This window comes from Trichosurus vulpecula, chromosome 5 (assembly GCF_011100635.1).
Source record: "Trichosurus vulpecula isolate mTriVul1 chromosome 5, mTriVul1.pri, whole genome shotgun sequence".
Taxonomy (NCBI): domain Eukaryota; kingdom Metazoa; phylum Chordata; class Mammalia; order Diprotodontia; family Phalangeridae; genus Trichosurus; species Trichosurus vulpecula.
In genome coordinates this window covers 212,343,355-212,365,946 of record NC_050577.1, presented here as the reverse complement: position 1 = coordinate 212,365,946, position 22,592 = coordinate 212,343,355, and the positions used below count along the sequence as shown (strand labels likewise).

At 36.6% G+C, this 22,592-nt stretch overlaps 1 protein-coding gene across 1 annotated transcript in view; it reads left to right on the top strand.

Moving 5' to 3' along the window:
* Positions 1-22,592, top strand: part of LRRK2 (leucine rich repeat kinase 2) — a 232,096-nt gene that overhangs the window by 41,346 nt on the left and 168,158 nt on the right. The window contains exons 8-10 of the mRNA XM_036759572.1: positions 5,251-5,370; positions 19,355-19,488; positions 19,572-19,651. Coding sequence (XP_036615467.1) covers positions 5,251-5,370; positions 19,355-19,488; positions 19,572-19,651 — 334 coding nt within the window. The remainder of the gene's footprint in view (positions 1-5,250; positions 5,371-19,354; positions 19,489-19,571; positions 19,652-22,592) is intronic.

Genomic DNA, 22,592 nt, shown 5'->3' with positions numbered 1-22,592 from the left:
ATTCATTGTAGTTTATTGAGGTGGTGTGTGTGTGTGTGTGTGTGTGTTGTGTGAGAGAGAGAGAGAGAGAGAGAGACAGAGAGAGAGAGAGATAGAGAGAGAGAGAGAAAGAGACAGAGATAGAGACAGAGACAGAAATATCATCAGACCTGTGTTTTAGTGACTGAGTGGGACTGGAGTGGAAGAGACTTGGTGCAGGCAGACCCACCAGCAGCTTATTTCAGCGATCAAGACTGGAAGTGATGAGAGCCAGCATTAGAGTGGTAGAAGTGTCAGAGTAGAGAACATTCAAGGAGATATTGCAAAGGTAAAATCAACAACAGCTTGTATACAGGGGCTGAGAGATAATGAGAAATCCAAGATGACTCCTAGGATTGCAAGCCTGAATGGTGGATGGGGAGGATGGTGTTATCTTCCATAGCAATAGAGAAGGTAGAAGGGGTTAGAGGGAGGATTTAGGAGAAAATATAATAAGTACTGCTTTGGAGATACTGAGTTCAGGACGTCTACTGGACATACAGATTGAGATGTCTGAAAGGTAGTGGAGATATGAGATTGGAGGTCAGGGGAGAGATTGGGGTAGGAAAGGTAGATTTGAGAATCATCAGTTTAAAAATAGTAATTAAATCCATGGGTGCTGATCAGATCACCAAATGAAGTAATATAGAGCAAGAAGAGAAGAGGACAAAGGACACCTGTGATTAGAAGACATGATCAAGAGGAGAATCTAGCAGTGGAGACAGAGAAGGAGTGGTTAGATAGGTAGGAGGAAAACCAAGAGAGAGCCATCTCCTGAAAACCTAGAGAGAAGAGAGTATTGCGGAGGAGAGGGTGATCAATAGTTCTAAATGCTACAGAGGCTAAAAAGAATGAGGATTGAGAAAAGGCCATTGGATTTGGCAAATAAGAGATCATTACTAACTTTGGAGAGAGAAAGTCCAGTGTAATAATAAAGTTGGAAGTCAGATTGTAAGGGGTTAAGAAGAGAGTGAGAGGAAATAAAGTGTGGAGGCACCTATAGTAGTAGGACTTTTCAAAGAGTTTAGCTGCAAAGGGTGGAAGAGAAATAGAACAATAATTAGCAGAGATAGAAGAATCAAGTGAAGTTTTTTCAGCCTAGGCGAGACATGAGCATATTTGTAGGCAGTAGAAAAGGAGCTGGTAGACAGGGAGAGATTGAAAATACATGAAAGACTGGGGCTCACAGAAAGGGCAGTCTGTTGGAGGAGACAGGAAGCAATGGGATTACTTGAACAGGTAGTGAGGTTAGCCTTGGTAAGGCGTAAGGCCAGGATGAGACGGGTGAAGAGAGTGGCAGAAGACATCTGAGTGATGGTAGACAAAGGAGAGGGGGAAAGAGGGAATTCATGGAGAATGACCTCATTTTTTTTTCTGTAAAATATGAGGCAAGGGGAACAGGGGTCATGGGAGGTTTGAGAAGGGATGAAAAGGTTAGGAAGAGTCGCAGTGGAGAGTGGGATAGTGAGTTGATTAGGGAGGTGCAGCAGGATTGCCTAGTAGTAGTCAAGGCTCAGTTCCTTGCTTCCCTGACTTTCTTCAAGTTCCAACTGAAATCCTGCCTTCTACAGGAAGCCTTTCCTCATCCCTCTTAATTCTCTTCCATTAATTATTTGCTATTTAACACATTTTTAACTTTTTTTTACATGTTGTTTCCTCTGTTAGATTGTGAGCTCCTTAAGGGCAGAAATGTATTCCCAATGATTATCTGGGCTCCCATCTTTTGGGGCTGCTGTTGCTTGGCCAAGTTGAAGGTATTGTTGAGAGGAGTTGGGCTGCCACCAGCATGGCTACCAACACTGTCACTGAGTAATAACTTGCTAATTGGTGTCTCAGCCTGAAGTCTCTCTTCATTTCAATATATCTTCCACATAACTGTGAAATCGATTTTCCTAAAGTGCCCATCTGACCATTTAACTACCTACTTGGTAAACTGCTATGGCTCTATGTTAACTCTGAGGTCAAGTATACACTAATCTCTTTGGTATTCAAGCCCTTCACCACCTAGTCCCAATTTATATTTCTAATGAGATCAGTTTTGGACATCCAGTTTGAGCCTAGCAGCAGTGAAAGTGGCAGCTCAGCCTCTCTCAAAATCATCTTCACCTTGGTCAAACAACAGCAACCTCAAGGAGTTCACAATCTAAATCATAAAAACAAAAAATTACTCTTAGGAAGAAGTGTTTAAATTTATTCAATAAATCTGTATAATGCAGAACTGTAGTCTTTTTGCCTCTGACTCCATAACCCAGATTTTATATTAAAACACTGACATCTCAGTGGTAAGTAACCAGGTTGCAGGGGTCCTAAAATGAACAGTGATAAATAATTTTCTATCCAGATACAAAACCCTTTTCCATGTTTGTTACACTTTGGAGGTGATCATGAATTCTCAAATGTTATGCCAACAAAACAAAAACTCCAACAGGGTCTACATAATGCTAGAAAGACATTGACTGCTATCCTGGAGTCAGAATGAGTGTACTTTCTGAGGACCAGAAGAATTTTCTATTTTTATTAGGATGATGGAATATTTTCTTGCATTTTAATGAAATATAAAAGTGAACATCTTTCTGTTCTGGGGAAAACTGAAATAATCTGTTACCTCATTTCTATGATTTCCTCTAACTAGGTAGAAGATGGAGTCCAACTTATTTCAATGAGTACTCTGTGCTAGCATCTTCCCTTTTCCCCAGAAGGTGCATGAGAAGATAGTCTAGGAACAGCTTATTTTATGGACAGGCCTTCATCTTCCCTCCTTTTAATCTTCAATCTCTCCCATGTCTCCCCAATTCTTAGACACCCTCACTGGATACTATTATACTTGCCAGCTATTGCCTGCATTTGTCCATTTGCCCTTTCAGCAGACCCTTTGAAAAAGGGTCCATAATCAGTGCCTTTGCTTCTTCTTTTCTCTTTTTCTTTTTTAACTCTTTAGTCTGTTTTCTTACCTCTTCATTCAACTGAAACCACTCTCTCCAAACCACTCTCTTTACTGCAAAAATCTCATGACCTCTTCTTGATCCTGTGCAGCATTTGAAATTTTTAATCGTATTCTCCCTCTGGATACTCTGTATAGGATTTTCTGACTGATTTCTCTTTGTTCAGTCTGTCTGACTGAAATGCATTTGCTTGATCTTTTTCCATGTCCTGCCTACTAACTATGAATAACCCCCAACACTGTGCTCTATATCCTCTTCTCTTTTCTTTTTACACCGCTGATTCCCAGACCCATTTGTCTTTCAAAAGATAAATAGTACTAGTTTCTCTCCTGAGCTCTAGTCCTACATTACCAGCTGCTAATTTGACATTTTTATGGGTTTTCCTTTTGGCATCTCAAACTGAACATGTCCAAAATAACTCATTACCATTTCTCTCAAACTTTACCACTCTGAAATTTCTTATTACTGTTGAGGGCACCACCTTCCTTTTAGTCATAACCCTGTTGTCATCCTTGATTCCTTTGACTGGAGCAGTCACCCCACGTATCCTGTTGCCAAAACTTGTAATTTCTTGCATACATCTTCTTCTTTCCACTCTCACAGACTCCCCTCTAGTTTAGGCCTTCACCGTTTTTTATGTATCCCCTTAAAAAAAGGATTTATTCTGTGAAGTTTGGATTCATTCAAAGGGCTACACTTGAGGACCTGGAGGGTCACATGTGACCTTGAGGCTACAGGTTCCCCACCCCTGAATTCTAGAATATTGTAATAATATTCTAATTGGGCTCTCAGCCTCAGGTCTCTTCTGTGCCAGTCTGTCTTCCAGTCAGCTGTCAAAGACTATCCTAAACTTATAAATCTCACCATATCATATCCCTGCTCTATCAGATCAAAAGCAGTAAGCTTTCATTAAACAGTTACCATGTGCTAGGCACTGTGCTAAGAACTGAGAATATAAATAAAAAATATGAAAGATAATCCTTGATCTGAAGGAGTCCATGTTTTTAAAATTGGGTTCCAAATTTTCCCCCTCTCCACTCCTCTCATTGAGAAGGCAAGCAATTTGATATAGGTTTTGCATGTGTAGTCATACAAAACACATTTCCATATTAGTCATGTTCTAAAAGAAGCCATAGACCAAAATAAAAACCCAAGAAAAATAAAGTAAAAAAAAAGTATGTTTCAATCTGTATTCAGACTCCATCAGTTCTTTCTCTGGTGATGGACAGCATTTTTCAGTGTAGGTCCTTCAGAGTTGTCTTGGATTATTGCATTGCTGAGAATAGCTCAGTCATTCATAGTTGATCATCTTACAGTATTGCTGTTACTGTGTACAGTGTTCTCCTGGTGCTTCTCACTTCACTTTGCATCAGTTCAGGTAACTCTCCAGGTTTTTCTGAGAGCATCTAGCTGATCATTTCTTATATCAAAATAGAATTTCATCACAATCATGTACCACAAATTGTTGAGCCATTCCCCAGTTGATGGGCATTCCCTCAGTTTCCAACTTTGCCATCAGAAAAGAATTGCTAAAAATATTTGGGCATAGTTCCAAATTGCTCTAAGTAATGGCTGAATCAGTTCATAACTCCACCAACAGTAGCGTCTTAATTTTCCCCCCATCTCCTACAACATTTGTCATTCTCTTTCTGTCCTATTAGTCATTGTGATAAGTATAAGGTATAGTACCTCAGTATTGTTTTAGTTTGGATTTCTCCAATCAGTAGTGAATTAAAGCATTTTTTCCTACGGCTATAGAAAGCTTTGATTACTTCATCTAAAAACTGGTTGTTCATATTTTAGATCATTTGTCAATTGGGGAGTAGCTTTTATTTTATATAAAGAATTCTTGAACTAGAAATTGAACTTCCTTCCACAGAGGAAGTACACTGAAATTCCTTCCAATTATGAAATTTTGTAATTCTGTTAAAGTGCTTTTTGGTCCATCAAGTGCTATGTAAATGTGACCTATTATTAATAGAGGATTCTGTATCAGTCCTATGTACAATGAGGTGCTATACTTTTTATGATTATGAAAAAGAGCAGCGAAGGAAAAACTCTACTCTTGCTAAGTTTCATTGCATAGTTAATTAGATAATTAAATGGTGAAAATGTTCAGTAGTTTACCAAAAAATGTATAGAAACATGCTAAGCTATTTTTAAGAAAAATATTACTTAGTTGTAAAGACCTTAAAAGGAGAAGAATAAGCATCCTATGATTTAAATGTAATAATTTACATATAAATATACAATTCTGTTAAAGTAGATTTAACTTATAATTTGTTTTTAGATAATTTCTTTAATATCCTGGTTTTAAATGAGGTTCATGAGGTCATCGTGAAAGCCGTTGAAAAGTATTCAGAAAATGCAACCTTACAGACTGCAGCACTAAGCTGTTTGACTCTCCTCAGTAAGTAAACTTTGCCTTCCTATGTTTAAAAAGAAAGTTGCTTCTAGAGTAAATGCTTAAAGATTTTGGTCTTGCTTTTTTCATAGTATCAAAGTGTCTCACGCACAAAAAAGAGGTAGTAATGTGCCCAAAAGCAAGCAATGCCCAAAGAGCAGTAATTCAAAACCCTGTCTATAGCATGATTTATCAAGGAAACAAAGCTTCAATGATGAATCCACTGATACTAATCATTTGCAGTTTTGATTTCTGTGCTTTATGTGCTTTGGCTTTCAATATTGGTTGCTTTCTTTGCATTCATTTTGTAATTATTTTCAAACAATTTATTTAGTATCTTATATTTTTGTAGATTCTGTTTTAACTCATAATTGAACTGTAACTTATTTATTCTTGGATACTAATTTTTATCATTAATTGGAGGTGGGGGGAAGGAGTGGGGAGATGGACACAGAATTGCTTTTTTTTCGCTTCCATTTTTGTTCTCATCTTGATTGTTAGACCAGTTTGAGATTTATCTGATTTAACAGGTTCAAGTGTTTGTTTTGTTTTATTTTGTTTTGAGAGGGAGGGTACAAGAGAGAAATGAGAATGAGAAGAAAGATAAAATGTATGGTTACCAATTAAAGTTATTAAGTACCTACTTTGTACCAGACATTGTGTTACACGTTGGCATTAGAAGTACAAATAATGAAATAATCCCTACTCATGGGGAGTTTATATTCTAATGGCTACTTGCCTCATTTCTATACTTTACTTTTCTATTGTTTACATAGGAAATATCTTACTGAATGCTAAGGGCTATGTGGGGTCTTTATAAGATGAATCTTTTATGAATAGAAACAAGTCTTTTTTTTAAATTATTTTTTATTTTTAGTTTACAACACTCAGGTCCACATTTTTGAGTTCCAGATTTTCCCTCCTTTTCTCTCCTCCTGCTACACCCCCAAGATGGCATGTAATCCCATGTAGGTTCTACATGAACCATCACGTTAAATTTATCACAACAGTCAAGTTGTAAAGAAGAATTATAGCCAATGGAATGAACCATGAGAAAGAAGAAACAGAAGCAAAAAAAAAAAGAGTGAATAATTTTCTTCAATCTGCATTCAGACTGTAATTCTTTCTCTGGCTGTAGATAGCTTTTCCCATCATGAGTCTTTTGGAGCTGTCTTAGAACATGTCATTGCTGAGAAGAGCCAAGTCTATCAAAGTTAGTCATCATAGAATACCGTTTGTCTGTAATTGTGTATAATGTTCTCCTCACTCAGCATCAGATCATATAAGTCTTTCCAGGTTAGTATGATGTTATTTTTTATAGCACAATAGTATTCCATTACATTCATTTACCACAACTTGTTTAGTTATTCCCCAATTGAGGGTTATCCTCTTGATTTCCAATTCTTTGCCACCACAAAAAAGCTTCTATAAATATGTTTGTACATATGGGTCCTTTTCCCACTTGTATGATATCTTTGGGATAAAGCCCTAGAAATGGTATTGCTGGGTTAAAGGGCATGCACATGTCTATAGCCCTTTGGGCAAAGTTCCAAATTGCTTGCCAGAATGGTCGGATCAGTTCACAACTCCACCAACAATAAAATAGTGTTCCAATTTTCCCACGTCTTCTCCAGCATTTATCATTTTTCTGTTTTATCATGTTAGCCAGTCTGACAGGAGAGATATGGTACTTAAGAGTTGTTTTGATTTGCATTTCTCTAATTAGTAGTGATTTAGAGCATTTTTTTCATATGAGTATAGATCTCTTTAATTTCTTCTTCTGAAAACTGCCTGTTCATATCCTTTGACCATTTATCAGTTGGGGAATGACTTGCATTCTTATAAGTTTGACGCGGTTTTCTGTATATTTTAGAGATGAGTCCTTCATTAGAGATACTGTTTGTAAAAACTCTTTCCCAATTTTCTGCTTCCCTCCTAATCTTGGTTCCATTGGCTTTGTTTGTACAAAGCTTTTCAATTTATCATAGTCAAAATTATCCATTTTGCATTTTGTAATACTCTCTATTTCTTATTTGGTCATGAATTCTTGCCTTCTCCATAAATCTGAAAGGTAAACTATTCCTTGCTCTCCCAAATTGCTTATAGTATCAGCCTTTATATCTAAGTCATGAACCCATTTTGACTTTATTTTGGTATATGGTGTAAGACATTGGTCTATGCCTAGTTTCTGCCGTACTGTTTTCCAGTTTTCCTAGCAGTTTTTGTTAAATAGTGAGTTCTTATCCCAGAAGCTGGACTCTTTGGGTATATCATAGAGTAGATTACTATAGTCATTGACTACTGTGTCTTATGTACCTAACCTATTCCACTGATCCACCACTCTGTTTCTTAGAGTAGTTTTGATGACTGCTGCTTTATAATACACTTTAACATGTGGTATCGCTAGGCCACCTTCTCTACAATTTCTTTTCACTAATTCCCTTGATATTCAGGACCTTTTGTTCTTTCTGATGAATTTCATTATTATTTTATCTAGCTTTATAAAATAATTTTTCGGTTGTTTGGTTGATATGGCACTAGAAAAGCAAATTAATTTAGGTAAAATTATCATTTTTATTATATTTGATCGGCCTAACCATGAACAACTGATGCTTTTCCATTTACTTAGATCCGATTTTATTTGTGTGAAAACTGTTTTGTAATTGTGTTCATATAGGTCCTGAGTTTGTCTTTGCAAGTAGACTCCCAAATATGTCATAGTGTCTACAGTAACTTTAAATGGAATTCCTCTTTCTATCTCTTGCTGTTGGGCTTTGTTAGTAATACATAGGAATGCCAAGTATATAAGTGGGTTTATTTTATATCTTACAACTTTGCCAAAGTTATTTATTATTTCAAGTAGTTTTTTATTTGATTCCCCAGGATTCTCTAAGTAAATCATCATGTCATCTGCAGAGTAATAACTTTGTATCTTCTTTGCCTATTCTCATTCCTTCAATATCTTTTTCTTCCCTTATTGCTAAAGCTAACATTCTAGTACGAAATTGAATAATAAAGGTGATACTGGACATCCTTGTTTCACCCCTGATCTTATTAGAAATGCATCTAGCTTATCCCCATTACATATAATGCTTGCTTATGGTTTTAGGTAGATGCTACTTATGATTTTAAGGAAAACTCCATTAATTCATATGCTGTCTAGTGTTTTTAATAGGAATAGGTTTTGTTTCTCAAAAGCTTTTTCTGCCTCTCTTGAAATAATCATATGGTTTCTGTGTTTTTGTTGATATGATCAATTATGCTATTTTTTCTTCAATATTGAACCAGCATTGCATTCCTGGAATAAACCCTACCTGGTCGCGGTGTATTATTTTCATGATAAGTTGCTGTAATCTTTTTGCTAATATTTTATTTAAAATTTTTGCATCTATATTCATTAGGGAAATTAGTCTATAATTTTCTTTCCCTGTTTTGACTTCCTGGTTTAGGTATCAGTACTATGTTTGTGTCAGAAAAAGAATTTGATAGTACTCCTTCTCCTGTTTTCCAAAATAGTGTATAGAGTATGGGAATTAATTGTTCTAAGTGTTTGATAGAATTTGCTTGTAAATCCATGCTTCCTCTGGAGATTTTTTCCTAGGAAGTTCATTGATGGCTTGTTCAATTTCTTTTTCTGAGATAGGATTATTTAAGTATTTTACTTCCTCTTCTGTTAATCTGGGCAATTTTTGTAAATATTCATCCATTTCCCTATGGTTATCAAATTTATGAACATACAATTGGGCAAAATAATTCATAGTTATTGTTTTAATTTCCTCTTCATTGGAGGTGAATTCACCATTTTCATTTTTGATAGTGGTAATTTGGTTTTCTTCTTTTCTTAAATCAAATTGACCAAAGATTTATCAATTTTATTGGTTTTATTTTTTTCATAAAACTGGCACTTAATTTTATTTATTAGTTCAATTGTTTTCTTAATTTCAATTTTGTTAATCTTTCCTTTGATTTTCAGAATTTCTAATTTCTTATTTAATTGGGGATTTTTACTTTGTTCTTTTTGTAGCTTTTTTAGTTGCCTGCCCAATTCATTGATCTCCTTTTTCTCTGTTTTATTCATGTAAGCATTCAGAGATACAAAACTTCCCCAAAGAACCACTTTTGCTGCATCCCATAAATTTTGGTATGTTGTCTCATCATTGTCATTCTTTTGGATGAAGTTATTAATTGTTTCTATGATTTGTTGTTTGATTCACTCATTCTTTTGGATTAGATTATTAAGTTTCCAGTTAACTTTTAGCTTATCTTTCCATAGTTTTTATTACAAATAATTTTTATTGCATCATGATCTGAAAGGGATGCATTGAGTAATTCTGCCTTTCTGCACTGAATTGTGAGGTTTGTATGCCCTACTACTTGTTCAGTTTTTGAGTATGAACCATGTACCTCTGAGGAAAAGGTATATTCCTTTTTATCACCATTCAGTTTTCTCCAGAGGTCTATCATATCTACCTTTTCTAAAATTCTATTCACCTCCTTAACTTCTTTCTTGTTTATTTTCAGGTTAGATTTATCAAGTTCAGAGAGGGGGAGGTTGAGGTCCCCCTAGTAGTTTAATTTTGCTGCCTGTTTCTTCCTGTAACTCCCTTAACTTCTCCTGTGACAATTGGGATACTATACCACTTGGTTCATATGTGTTAAGTAATGATATTGGTTCATTGTTGATGGTACCTTTTAGCAGGATATAGTTTCCTTCCTCATCTCTTCTAATTAGAACCATCTTTGTTTTAGCTTTGTCTGCGATTAGGATTGCTACTCCTGCTTTTATTACTTCAGCTGAAGCATAATGTATTCTACTCCAGCCTTTTACTTTTACCCTGTGTGTATCTCCCTGTTTTAAGTGTGTTTCTTGTAAGGAACATATTGTAGGATTGTGGTTTTTAATCCATTCTGCTATCTGTCTTCATTTTCTGGGAAGCTTCATCCCATTCACAGTTATGATTACTATGTGTCTTTTTCTCCATCCTGTTCCCCCTCCCCATTTATGCTTTTATTTCTCCTTTGTCCTTTCCCCTCCTCAAAAAAAGTTTTGCTTTTGACCACTGTCTCCCTCAATTTTCCCTCCCTATTAGTCCCCTCCCTTATCTTATCGTTTCCCCTTACTGCTTCTTCCCTCACTTCTAACAACCTCCCTCCCTTTTCTTTCTCCTTTCCCTTCCTACTGTCTGTTTGATTCCATCCTTGAACCAAACCCGAACAGATTAAAGCTCAAACACTGCTCTTTTCCCTCCCTTCATTTCCTCTACTAGGAAAAGTTTTTGTGCCTCTTCATATGATGTAATTTACCCTTTTCTGCCTCCTCCTTACCTCTTCTCCCATTACAATTCCTTTGCACCCCTTATTTAGGTTTTTTATCATCACATCAGTTAATTTACACCCACACCCCCTGTCTATGTATATCCCTTTTAAATGTCATAATTACCATACCATTCTTAAGATTAACAAGCATAATCATAGGGCAACTAGGTGGCATAGTAAGTAGAACACTGGCCCTGGAGTTCGGCTATATAATGCTGCAGCTCACCTGGTACTGAGCTGGAGCTGGCTAGTGTGTGCCAAAGATCAAGGCCAGTGAAGTCCATCTTGAGTTTCCCCAGGGTTACACTGAAGCTCCCAACATGAGGTGTGGGGGTGAGGTGGTCTGGCTGTTGGAAGTCTCCTCTTCCCCTGGGGCTGCGCTATAGCATGGGTGGCCTCAAATGTGGTCTGGGTTGTTGTGTGCCAATTCCCCTGGCTGTGCAAAGGCACACCTGTTGTCCCGGTGTTGGCACTTGCTGGCCCCACTCCCCTGGGGCTCCGGATCTCCCACCAGTCTGCTGAGGTGGGGCTTGCTGGGATGCCTCTCTTCCTCCACTGGTCCCCTTCTGTCACAGCAAGAGGGCCTTGTCTCCCTAGCTTCCTGAGCTAAAAGACTGTTGTGCCCCTATTTCTTCCTCTACTATACCAAGGGTTTTCCTAGGGCAATGTCCTCTGGGTTATTCAAGGTCAGCAAGGGAGGGATGAGAGCACTTATAGTTTACTCTGTCATCATGGCTCCTGGAAGTTTAAGAAGGTTAATTTCAAACATTTAGTCTGTGGGCTGCAGTAGCTGCTGCCAGGGCCAGAGGTTCTATGCTTCTGTCTCACCTGTTTCTGACAGACTCTAGTTCCAGGCTGAGAAGTTTGGGGATTGCCACTGCAACTGGTGATGCAGCCAACCAAGGTCCACTCCTGCTCGGCTATGGTTGGGTATAGGCCCTCGGGCCCTCAGTGCTCTCCCAGCCAGGTGCAACAGATCCTTCCCATCAACCTTCCAGACTCTCCTGGGGAGGAAATCTGCCACACCATCTCCTAATGGATTCCACCTCTCAAATTTGTTCAGATTCACTTTCTTAAAGGTATCTGAAAGAATTTATGAGAGAGCTCGGGTACTTCCCTGCTTTCACTCTGCCATCTTGACTCTGCACCCACCTTCAGAAACAAGTCTAACTGCTAAAAGGAGTACTTTCTTGAAAGTTGTATCTTTTTTTTCTTTATCTAATTCAGGGCTGTCCAAAATATGGCCCCCAAGGCACATGTGGTCTGCAGTGGGATTTTATGGGAGCCACTTGTGGGTTTTAATTTTCACAAGTGAAAAAAATAAAATAATAATTTGCATGGAATGCATATTAGATTTTAAAATCCATCACTAATAAATAATCTTGTTGATGTTAATTTTCTCTGGTGTTTTTAAGCAGTATTACAGATGGAACGTGTCACACAGAATTTTCAATTGATCTGTGGAATGCGTTCTGTCTGTATGATGGAGACTAGTCAGTATGCACCTACCTTTGTACTGTTGTGTTGTCGCTTTGTTGTTTTGTGTTTGCTTTTGCGCTTGGTGCCTTTGCCTGTCGTATTGATGATGTACGTTCCCCCCCATTCTATTAGTGTACTGTATTTTTTATTCTGGGTGGGGCCCTCAAATAATTAATTTTATTGCGGCTCTAAGATAACGTAAGGTTGGACAGCCCTGATCTAATTTATTGAACATTTTAATTTATTTTTTATTTTTAACATTCTTTTCATTTTTAACTATGCCTTCCAAATTTTCTTGCTCCTTGTCACTCCCCTCACTCACTGAAAAGGCAAGTAATATACTATCAATTTTATATGTGAAATCATGCATATATTTTCTTATTATCCATGTTTCCAAAAAAAGCAAAAAAAATAAAATAAAATGAGAAAATTTTACTTTGGGTGCACTCAGAGTTCGTCAGTTCTCTCAGTGGAGGTGGCTAGTATTTTTTCTTCATGAATTCTTTGGAATTGTCTTAGACTATTGTATTGATCAGCGTAGTCTTCTTTCACGTTTGATCATTACTTGGCACAGTAATCTCCCACATCTTCTCACTTCACTTGCAACACTTCATATGGATCTTGGCTTGTTTTTCTGAAACAACCCCCTCATCATCCTAAGCCCCAGCTTGTTCAACCATTCCCCAGCTGATGAGCATTCCATCAATTTCCAACTCTTTGCCACCACAAAAAGCTGCTATAAATATTTTTTGTATATATAGGTCCTTTTCCTTTGATCTCTTTGGGATACAGACATGATAGCAGTATTGCTCAATGGTCATGGGGTATGCAGAGGTTCATAGCGCTTTGGGCATAGTTTCTTGTTCTCAGGAATGGTTGGACCAGTTCACTACTCTACCAGCAGTTCAAGAGTGTACCTATTTTTCCCTCATGCTCACCATCATTTGCTGTTTCTGATAGGTGTGACGTGGTACCTCAGAGTTGTTTTAATTTGCCTTTCTTTAATTAGTATTGATTTAGAGCATTTTTTCTTACAAATCTTCTGAAAACTGCCTGTTTCTATCCTTTGACTATAGGCCCAAAATGTCAAAATCGTAAGAAAAACCACCGAGGCAGAACTCTGAGCCAATAACCATTTATTAAAGGGACCTGGCCTCTCCTAATGGATAGGATCTTGGAATTTCCTCACCACCTGAAATGCCCCACTTCCTCCAGGGCCTTAGTTTCATAGTGCTTGACACCCAGACAATACAGGTGGAGCAGGCCAAAATTACAGAGTCTGATTGGTGGACAGACCTTGTCCTTAACTTTCCCATTGGTTGACAGATGGGCATGTGAACAGACATTAATACACTTAACTTTTCCTTCAGGAGATCCTGCCAAAATCAGGGAGCAGGCTTATTGGGTTGGGCTGAATAGTGGATGTCAAAACATCTGCATGAGCTGATGCGTCAGGAGAAGAGCAGGCCACAGCATGGGTCACTCATTGCCCAAATGCTCTTAGCCATCTACTCATGTTGGGCAATGAGGAGATCGCGAAGGATGAAGGGGCAATGGAATGAGTATAGGGATTTCCATGTAACTGAGTCACGTGTGTCACACTGGGCTTGGTCCCCTGCTCAGCAGGAGGAAAGGGCGGAGGTCATCTACTTAGCTTTATGTAATTAGGCAAGTTAACCTCTTAGTAAGTGACCTTCTGAGTATGCAGTATATAGTTTGGGGTTTTTCATAAAAGATTTGAGGTTTTTTTAATGACTCTAGAGTCCTTTTTATAAGAATCTATCCTATTTGATTATTCCTGATTAGTTGATTAACTAAATATATATTGTTAAGTATAACATGTTAATTGATTAACTATATGTATAATGTTAACAAATACAATATGTTAATCAAGATTAAATATATATTGATTGGTTGGCTAATTTGATGGATTGACTAAGTGCATCTTGATTGTAGGTATAATATATTGATAATTGCTGTCAGTCACCACCAATAAAATCACCAACGAAGTAATGTTGATTGGGGTAAAATAGGGGTCCAGTCATCAATTTCATCACCATTTGTCAATTGGGAAATAGCCTTTATTTTTATAAATTTGACTCAGTTCTGTGCTTAGTTTATGTATGAGAAATGAGGCCTTTATAAGAGACATTTGCTACAAAAATTTTTATGTTGCTTCATTGTCTGTAGAACCCTTTACCATAGTATAATCTCCCTGTTTATCTCTTTTAATTAGGTCCGGTTTTGGCTTTTGCTTTGTCTGAGATCATGATTGTTACCTGTGCCTTTTTTTTTACTTCAGTCAAAGTATCTTAGACTCTGCTCTAGCCCTTTATTTTAACTCTGTGTGTGTCTTTCTGTTTCAAGTATGTCTCTTACGAACAACACATTTTTGGATTCTGGTTTCTGTTCTTCTGTCTGTTTCTGTATTATGGGTGAGGTCATCTCATTCACATTCAAAGTTATGATTACTAAGCAAGTATTTCCCTCCATCTCATTTTCCTGTTTTTCATCTCTCTCTGTTTTTATCCTGTCCCTTTTCAAAAGTTTATTTTACTTCCAATTATTGCCTCCCTTAATCTGCTCTCCCCTTTGTCATTCTTCTCCTCACCTCCCACATTCTCTTAGCCCTTTTCCCTTATACTTCCCTAATGGATTAGTTACATTTCTATACACAACTGAGTGTATGTATATATTCTTCCTTCTTTAAACCAATGCCAGTGAGAATGATGGTCAAGCATTGCCTGCCACTCCCTCATCCCCATTTCCCCCTCCATTATAAAAACTCTTCTTTGCACTCCTCTTTTATGTGAGAAAATAAACCCCATTTCTACCTCTCCCTTCCTCCTCCCAATGCACCCCTCTTTCTCACTCCTTTGTTTTTAGAGAGCATTCCAAAATAATTGGTTCACACCCATGTCCTCTGTTTATGTAAAGTCCTTTTAACTGTCCTAATAATGACAGAGTTCTTAGGAGTTTTGCATATCTTCTTCCCATATAGGAATATAAACAGTTTAACTTTATTGAGTTTCTTATTATTACTCTTTCATATTTATTTATTTATGCTTCTCTTGAGTCTTGTGTTTGAATGTCAAATTTTCTGTTCAGCTCTGGTATTTTCATAAAAGTGTTTGAACTTCATCTAGTCATTAAATGTCCTTTTCCCTTCCATCAAGGATTATACTCAGTTTTGCAAGGTAGGTTATTAATGCTTGTAATTTTAGTTCCTTTGCTTTACAGAATATCATGCTCTAAGCCTTCTATTCCTTTAATGAAGCCATTAAATCTTGTGTGATCCTGACTGTGGCTTCATGATATTTGAATTGTTTCTGTCTGGCTTCTTCTCTTTGGCCTGCGAGCACTGGAATTTGGCTATAGTGTTCCTGGGAGTTTTCATTTTGGAATCTCCTTCATGAAGTAATCAGTGGACTCTTTCAGTTTCTATTTTACCTCCTGGTTCTAGAATATTGGGACAGTTTTCCTTGATAAATCCTTGAAAAAGGATGTCTAAACTCTTTCTTTGATCACAGCTTTCAGGTGATTCATTGATTTCTTAAGTTATCTGTCCTGGTTTTATCTTCCAGTTCAGTCACTTTTCCAGTGAGATATTTCAGCTGCTTCTGTTTTTTTTTTTTCATTCTCTTGTCTGTTTTGCTGTTTCTTGATAATTCATGGAGTCATTCCTTCCACTTACCCAGTTCTAATATTTAAGGAAATATTTTCTTCAGTGAAATTTTGTACCTCTTTTTCCATTTTACTAATTCTGTTTTTAAGAAGTTCTTTTTTTCAGTAACTTTTTGTAACTCCTTTTCCATTTGTTCAATTCTGCTTTTTGAGGAGTTCTTCTCTTCATTGGATTTTTGTGCCTCTTTTACCATTTGGCCAATTCTGTTTTTTGAAGTATTATTTTCTTCATTGTTTTTTTGTGCCTCTTTTACAAAGCTGTGAATTCTCTTTTCATAATTTTCTTGCATCACTCTCATTTCTTTTTCCAATTTTTCTGCCATGACTCGTATTTTTCTTTAACTCTTGCAGGAATTCTTGTTGTGTTTGGGTCCACTTAGCATTTTTCTTTGAGGCTTTAGTAATAGCTCTTTTCACATCTTTTTCTGACTCTATGCTTGGTCTTCCTTTCCACTATAGTAGCTTTTTATGCTGAAATTCTTTTTTATTGTTTGCTCATTTTTCCAGCTTATTTCTTGACTTTGAATTTTATGTTAAAGTTAGGTTGTGCTTACTTGGGACTGGGGAGACACTGAGCCAAGCTTTAAGCTTTTTCATGCTGCTGTTTTCAGACCTAGTTTGGGGTGGGAGATGGAGATGTCTGCAAATTGTTGATGTTTTCAAGGTGGTATGATCATTGGTAGAGGTGGTCAGTTTTCTCCTGAAGGGCCCCTTGTCCCTTACTCTTTGCTTTGGTACTGTACCCAGGGCTTCTGTTCCCTTATGACAAACCCTTGGTGCTCTTCTCTACCCTGGAACTGTGACCTCAAACTGCCTGTGGGCAATAAACTTGCCAGTAAGTGCCAGCTGTACCCAGTGCCGGCAAAGGGGTCCCTGTCATCTCTTTCTGACTAGTGGTTCAATTCCCTTATTGTGTCTGGGCTGAGAACTTCTGAAGCTACTGCTGCTGCTGAGGCTGCAGTTGCCACAGTAATGTGTGTGGGTTCTGGACAGGCCTCCGTCTAGGTGCCCCACACTTCTGATGACCTCCTAAGATTTCCTGGGCTGGAAAAATGTCTCACCCTACCCTTTTGTTCACTCTGCGGCTCCAAATTTGATTTCAGACATTATTTTAAAGTTGATTTGAGGGGAATGTTGAGAAAGTGCAACTGAGTAGCTACCCCTTATCTGCTTTCTTGGCTTTGCTCCATGCCCCACACCCCCCCCCCACCCCAATCATAATGTAATTTAGTAGAGACTTAGAAAACAAAATCTCTCATGCTTAGAGAATAAACCATAGACATGAAAACTTTAGGAATTTTATTAAAACTCTAGTTCATTTTGCTCTAAAAAATTTGAAAAGTTAATGCATTGATCAGAATTCTCCTTGGAATTGGGGACTGGAATAATATATAACTAATTAGCTTGGAAACTCTACAAAATAGCTTCCTAAAAATCTTTTCATTTATTCATTAGTATTCCAGAAGATATGATCTAGCTAAAAGTAGTACTTTCTTCAGTGTTCATTTATTTATAATAATTTTCTTTCAACCCAAAAGAATAGTAATAGCTAGTTACTAACATTCATGTAGTGTTTACTGTGTGCCAGGCACTGTGTTAACTGTTTTATAATTACTATTATTATCTCATTTGATCCTCACAACAACCTTGGCATATAGTAAATGTTATTATGCTCATTTTACAGATAAGGAAATTGGGGCAGACAAAAGCTAAGTGACTTGCCCAGGGTCACACAGCTAGTAAGCATGTAAGGCCAGTTTTGAAATCAAGTCTTCTTGACTCCAGGCCTAGTTGCTCCAGAACTGTGGTTTATCCAGTTATGGAGCTGGACTCATAATTATTGATTCCTCCACAATTCAACATACTCACAAGTTGTTTTTTTTAATTTATTTTTTACTTTTCGTTTACAACACTAAGTTTCACAAGTTTTTGAGTTCCAGATTTTTCCCCCTCCCTTTTCTCCCCCCTCCCCCTCCAAGACTGCATGTAATCCAATATAGGTTCTACATATACCTTCATATTAAACTTATTTTGACAATAGTCGTGTCGTAAGGAAGAATTATAACAAATGGAATGAACCATGAGGAAGAAGAAAGAAAACCAAAAAAAAAAAGAGAGAGCAAACAGTTGGCATCAATCTGCATGACAAAACAGAAAGATTATAAATGTTGAAGAATATTTGGGAAAATTGGAACACTATTGCATTGTTGGTGGAGTTGTGAACGGATCCAACCGTTTTGGAGATCAATTTGGAACTATGCCCAAAGGGATATAAAAATGTACATGCCCTTTGACTCAGCAATACCACTTCTAAGGCTGTTTCCCAAAGAGATCATAAAAAAAGGAAAAGGACCCACAAGTACAAAAATATTTAAAACAGCTCTCTGTGGTGGCCAAGATCTGGAAATTGAAAGGTTGCCCATCAATTGGGGAATGGCTAAACAAGTTGTGGTATATGAATGTAATGGAATACTTTTGTGCTATAAGAAATGAGGAGCACATGGACTTCATAATTATCTGGAAAGACTTATATGACCTGATGCTGAGTGAGGGGAGCAGAACCAGGAGAACATCATACATGATTACAGACACACTGTATCTGTGATGACTAACTTTGATAGACTTGGCTCTATATACTAAAGACAGCTCCAAAAGACTCATGATGGGAAAAGCTATCCACATCCAGAGAAAGAATTATGGAGTCTGAATTCAGATTCAAGTTGCTTTTAAAGAAGATGCCAATGATTTATCCATTAGGTTGATCATATTAATCACAGAAATTTTCCAAAATTTCCAAATGATGTATGCTCATTAGTCATCATAGTATTATCATTTTGGGAAAGGTAATATTAATAAGAAGAGCATTTAGACAGTGAAATTTTAGAACAATCTTCTGGGCATAATTGAGGCAGATATCATGGGAATTCCCAAATCCAGAAAACCAATAGGGCCTTCAGCTGCAGGACCTTCTACACTGTCTCCCATTCCTCTTTTCATGAATTTTTTTCATTTATTTTTCTTCAGTTAATAAACATTTATTTTCTTTTTCCCTTTCTCTCCCTCTACCTCCTCCCCCCCAAGAAAAAACAAAGCTTTCTTTTAATAGTTATGTGTTCATCAAACAAAATAAATTCCCATTGGCCATGTCCCAAAATGAATGCCTCTTTTATGAATTAAAATCATAATAAACTTTTTTGGGAGGTGATAATTTTAAATACTATCCACTTAAGAATAATCTTAAATAAAATAAGCATTGGTTCAACTTAAAATGAGAGAAAGGAAAAAATAATTTAGTGATATGTGTGATTGGTCTAAGAATTGTGACGCAGTTGGATTTATATTAGGAGTGAAGAGCCATCTGTGCTAAGGTTATTCATTGAATGTTTGTGTCTTATTTTTACTGTTTATTAATGTATATCAGTACAGGTTAAACTTTGTATCTATTTTGAAATATGAAATAACTTGACATTTGCTCCAAATTAGAACTAATTTATGGCATTTTGTCTTTAAGCTGAGACTATTATTTTAAACCAAGATTTAGAAGAAAAGAAAAAGAATCGGGATGATGATGAGGACAATAAATTATACTGGTTAGAAGCCAGTTACAGAGCATTGACACTGCATAGGAAGAACACAGATGTGCAGGTTTGATTACTATCAAGTCACTTTCAAGACTGATTGAGAGTTGTTTATATAATTGTATAAACTATTTTCTTTTTCCAATCCAGGAGGCTGCATGCTGGGCTTTAAACCGTCTACTTATGTACCAAAGCAATTTGCATGAAAATATTGGCGATGAAGATGACCAGTCAGTAGTAATGATTTTATGTTTATAAATGTTAATTAAATTAGAAAAATTTATTGCTAAATTTAATATTTTGCTGTAGAAGTTCTTTATGTATATTGGAGAGTTTCTCCGGAGATAAGAGTAGATTCACAGTGTTTAGACCTCAGTGTCTTCAATAAGTTATTTGCTAACTTAGTTAACAAAAGTTACATTTGAAAGTTATTAGCAAGAGTCTTTAAATTCTTAGTAGAAATTCTAATAAGCTAGCGGCTTCTTGGTAATCAGTGAACATTAAAAATAGTACATTTCCAGTTTCATCCATAAGTGCTACTGTTTCACAGTCCATCTAGGCACACTGGTCTCCCTGCTGTTCCTCAAATAAGACATTCCATCTCTCAGTTCTAGGCATTTTCAGTGGCAGTTCTACATGTCTGGAATCTTCTCTGTCTTCTCTGCTTCCTGGCTTCTCTGGCTTCCTTCAAGTCCCAGTTAAAACACCACTTTCTACAGAAAGCCTTTCCCATTCCCTCTTAATTTTAGTGCCTTCCCTTTATATTGAGTACTTCTTACTTATCCCTTGCTTAACTTGTTTATATCTAGTTGTTTTCATGTTGTTTCTCTCATTAGATTGTGAATTCCTTGAGAGCATGCCCTGTCTTTTATTTTTCTTCCTCTCCCTAGCTCTAAGCAGGGTACCTGGTGCATGGTAGATACTTAACAAATACTTGTTGATTTCATATCAACAACAGAAAATTTTGGAGATTGGCCACACTTCTCCAATTTAGTGTCTGTTACCTCTAAATAAATCATCTATTTCATCGATGATCTTCCCAACCTGACCCCTTCTAAACATTTCCATTCTTCTTACACTTGATTCCCTTCAATGAACTCTCTAATCCAGCTACATTGAATGGCTTGCTGTTCCTCACACATGATCGTCTAACATTCTCCCCCTTTCCTAGCTTTCCTGGCTTCCCTCATCTAAAATCTAACCTTCTCTGTAGGATATCTTTCCAAGTCCTACCCTTTTTCCCTCACCTCTGCTAGTACCGTTCCTCTTTGATTAACTTAAATTAACTTTACATTAACATAATGTGTCTTTCATGTACGTAGTTATTTGCGTGTTGTCTTTCCCATTACAATGTGTCCTTTTTGAGTTCAGGGACCATTTTTTTTTTTTGCTTTTGTATCCCGAATACTTAGCATAGTGCTTGCCACATAAGCTCTTAATAAATGCTGTTACTATTCGAAGAATATAGCCATCATCCTGTTTTGTATGTGCATTTTTAGTAGGTAGACATAAAGAATATTCATGTGGCAATTATTTCTCCTTCCTCTCTCTATTGTAAAACAAAACAAAAACCTTGTAATGGATATGTGTAATTAAGTAAAACAGTTCCTGCACTGCCCCTATCCAAAAAATGTGTGTATCATCCTATACCCAAGTCCATCTTCTCTTTGTCAGGGGTGGTTAGCATGCTTCATCATCGATCCTCTGGAATCATGGTTGTTTATTGTGTTGAAGAGAATCCTAAAGGCTTTCAGAGTTGTTTATTTTTACAGTGTTGCTGTTGTTGTTGTTTGCTCTCTAATTTTTAGTGATTTGGGGCATTTTTTCATATGGCTCTTTATTAGCTTTTATTTCTTACTCGGAAAATTCTTTTTTTCATATTGTTTGTCCATGTATCAATTAGATGATTGCCTTTTGTATCTCTGATTCATTTACTGCAAAATACATCTCCCTCTCCTGCACCAACAACATACTTTCTGTTAACAAAGATTAGAAAGGAAAAAACAAATAGTATAGCAAAATCAATGAAGAAATCAATCACAACAGGTAACAAATTGTACTCATAAACCTTCACTTGCTTAGTAAAAGGAGGGGGAGGTATGTTTCCTCATCTCTTCTTGAGAGCCAATATTATGCTTTATAATTTTCAGATGTAATTTACTTTTTTTTTCTCTGTTTTTATTCCTTATTTGTAGTTCTTTTAGTTGTCAAAGTAGTGTCAAACTCAAATAGAAAGGAGGGCCATGTATTAACGTTACCTGTGTTCTAGTGTATTTTTATTTATCTTGCTTAATATTTCTTAATTACATTTTTATCTAGTTTGGGCCAACCTTGGGAATCACTGCATATTTTACAAGCTTTTGTAGATGTATATATTACCTTACTTTCAGTGGTTTTCTGAATTCCTTAAATTTGTTCTGTTTTTATCAGATGAGATATTTGTAAGAGGTACTTAGCATACTGTATGACACATAATACATGATATATATAAATGCTTATTCCCTTTCCCTCCCCTTGTTCCCCTTCATCTTTGCCAATTTGCTATAAATGAAGTGAAACCTTGGAGTTTTTTAAATTTGCATTTCTCATTGTGGTTTGGAGCAGTTCAGATGATTTTTTTTTAGTAATTTGTGGTTCTTTTGAGAACCACTTGTTATATTTTTTGACCATTTTATGTATTAGGAACCGACTCTTGATTTTTAAATATATTTCTTTAATTCCTCATATATCTTAAATATCAAACCTTTATCAGAGATGACCTCAGACGTCATCTAATCTAATCCTCTAATTTTACCGAAAAGGGAAATGAAGCCCATAAAGCTTAAGTACCTTGCCTAAGGTAGTAAATTATAGAAGCTAGCATTTGATTTCAGGTCCCCCGAATTCAAGTCAAGCATTCTTTACATTGCTCCATACTGCTTTCCTACTTGATATCTGATGCAAAAATTTCTTCCTCAATCTATTGCTTGCCTTCTTATCTTGATTCCTTTCATTTTCTTTGTGCAAAAGTTTTTTTAATAATCTGTCACCAAAATTTTGTCATTTCTTTTCCTTGTTTGATGAAGTCTCCAATGCCATAGTTGTTAAAGATGGTTCCATCTGTTTTTGACCAGTTTTAAGACTTTGTGATATTACTTTTCATATTTGTCAAGTATTTGTTTGAAATTAACT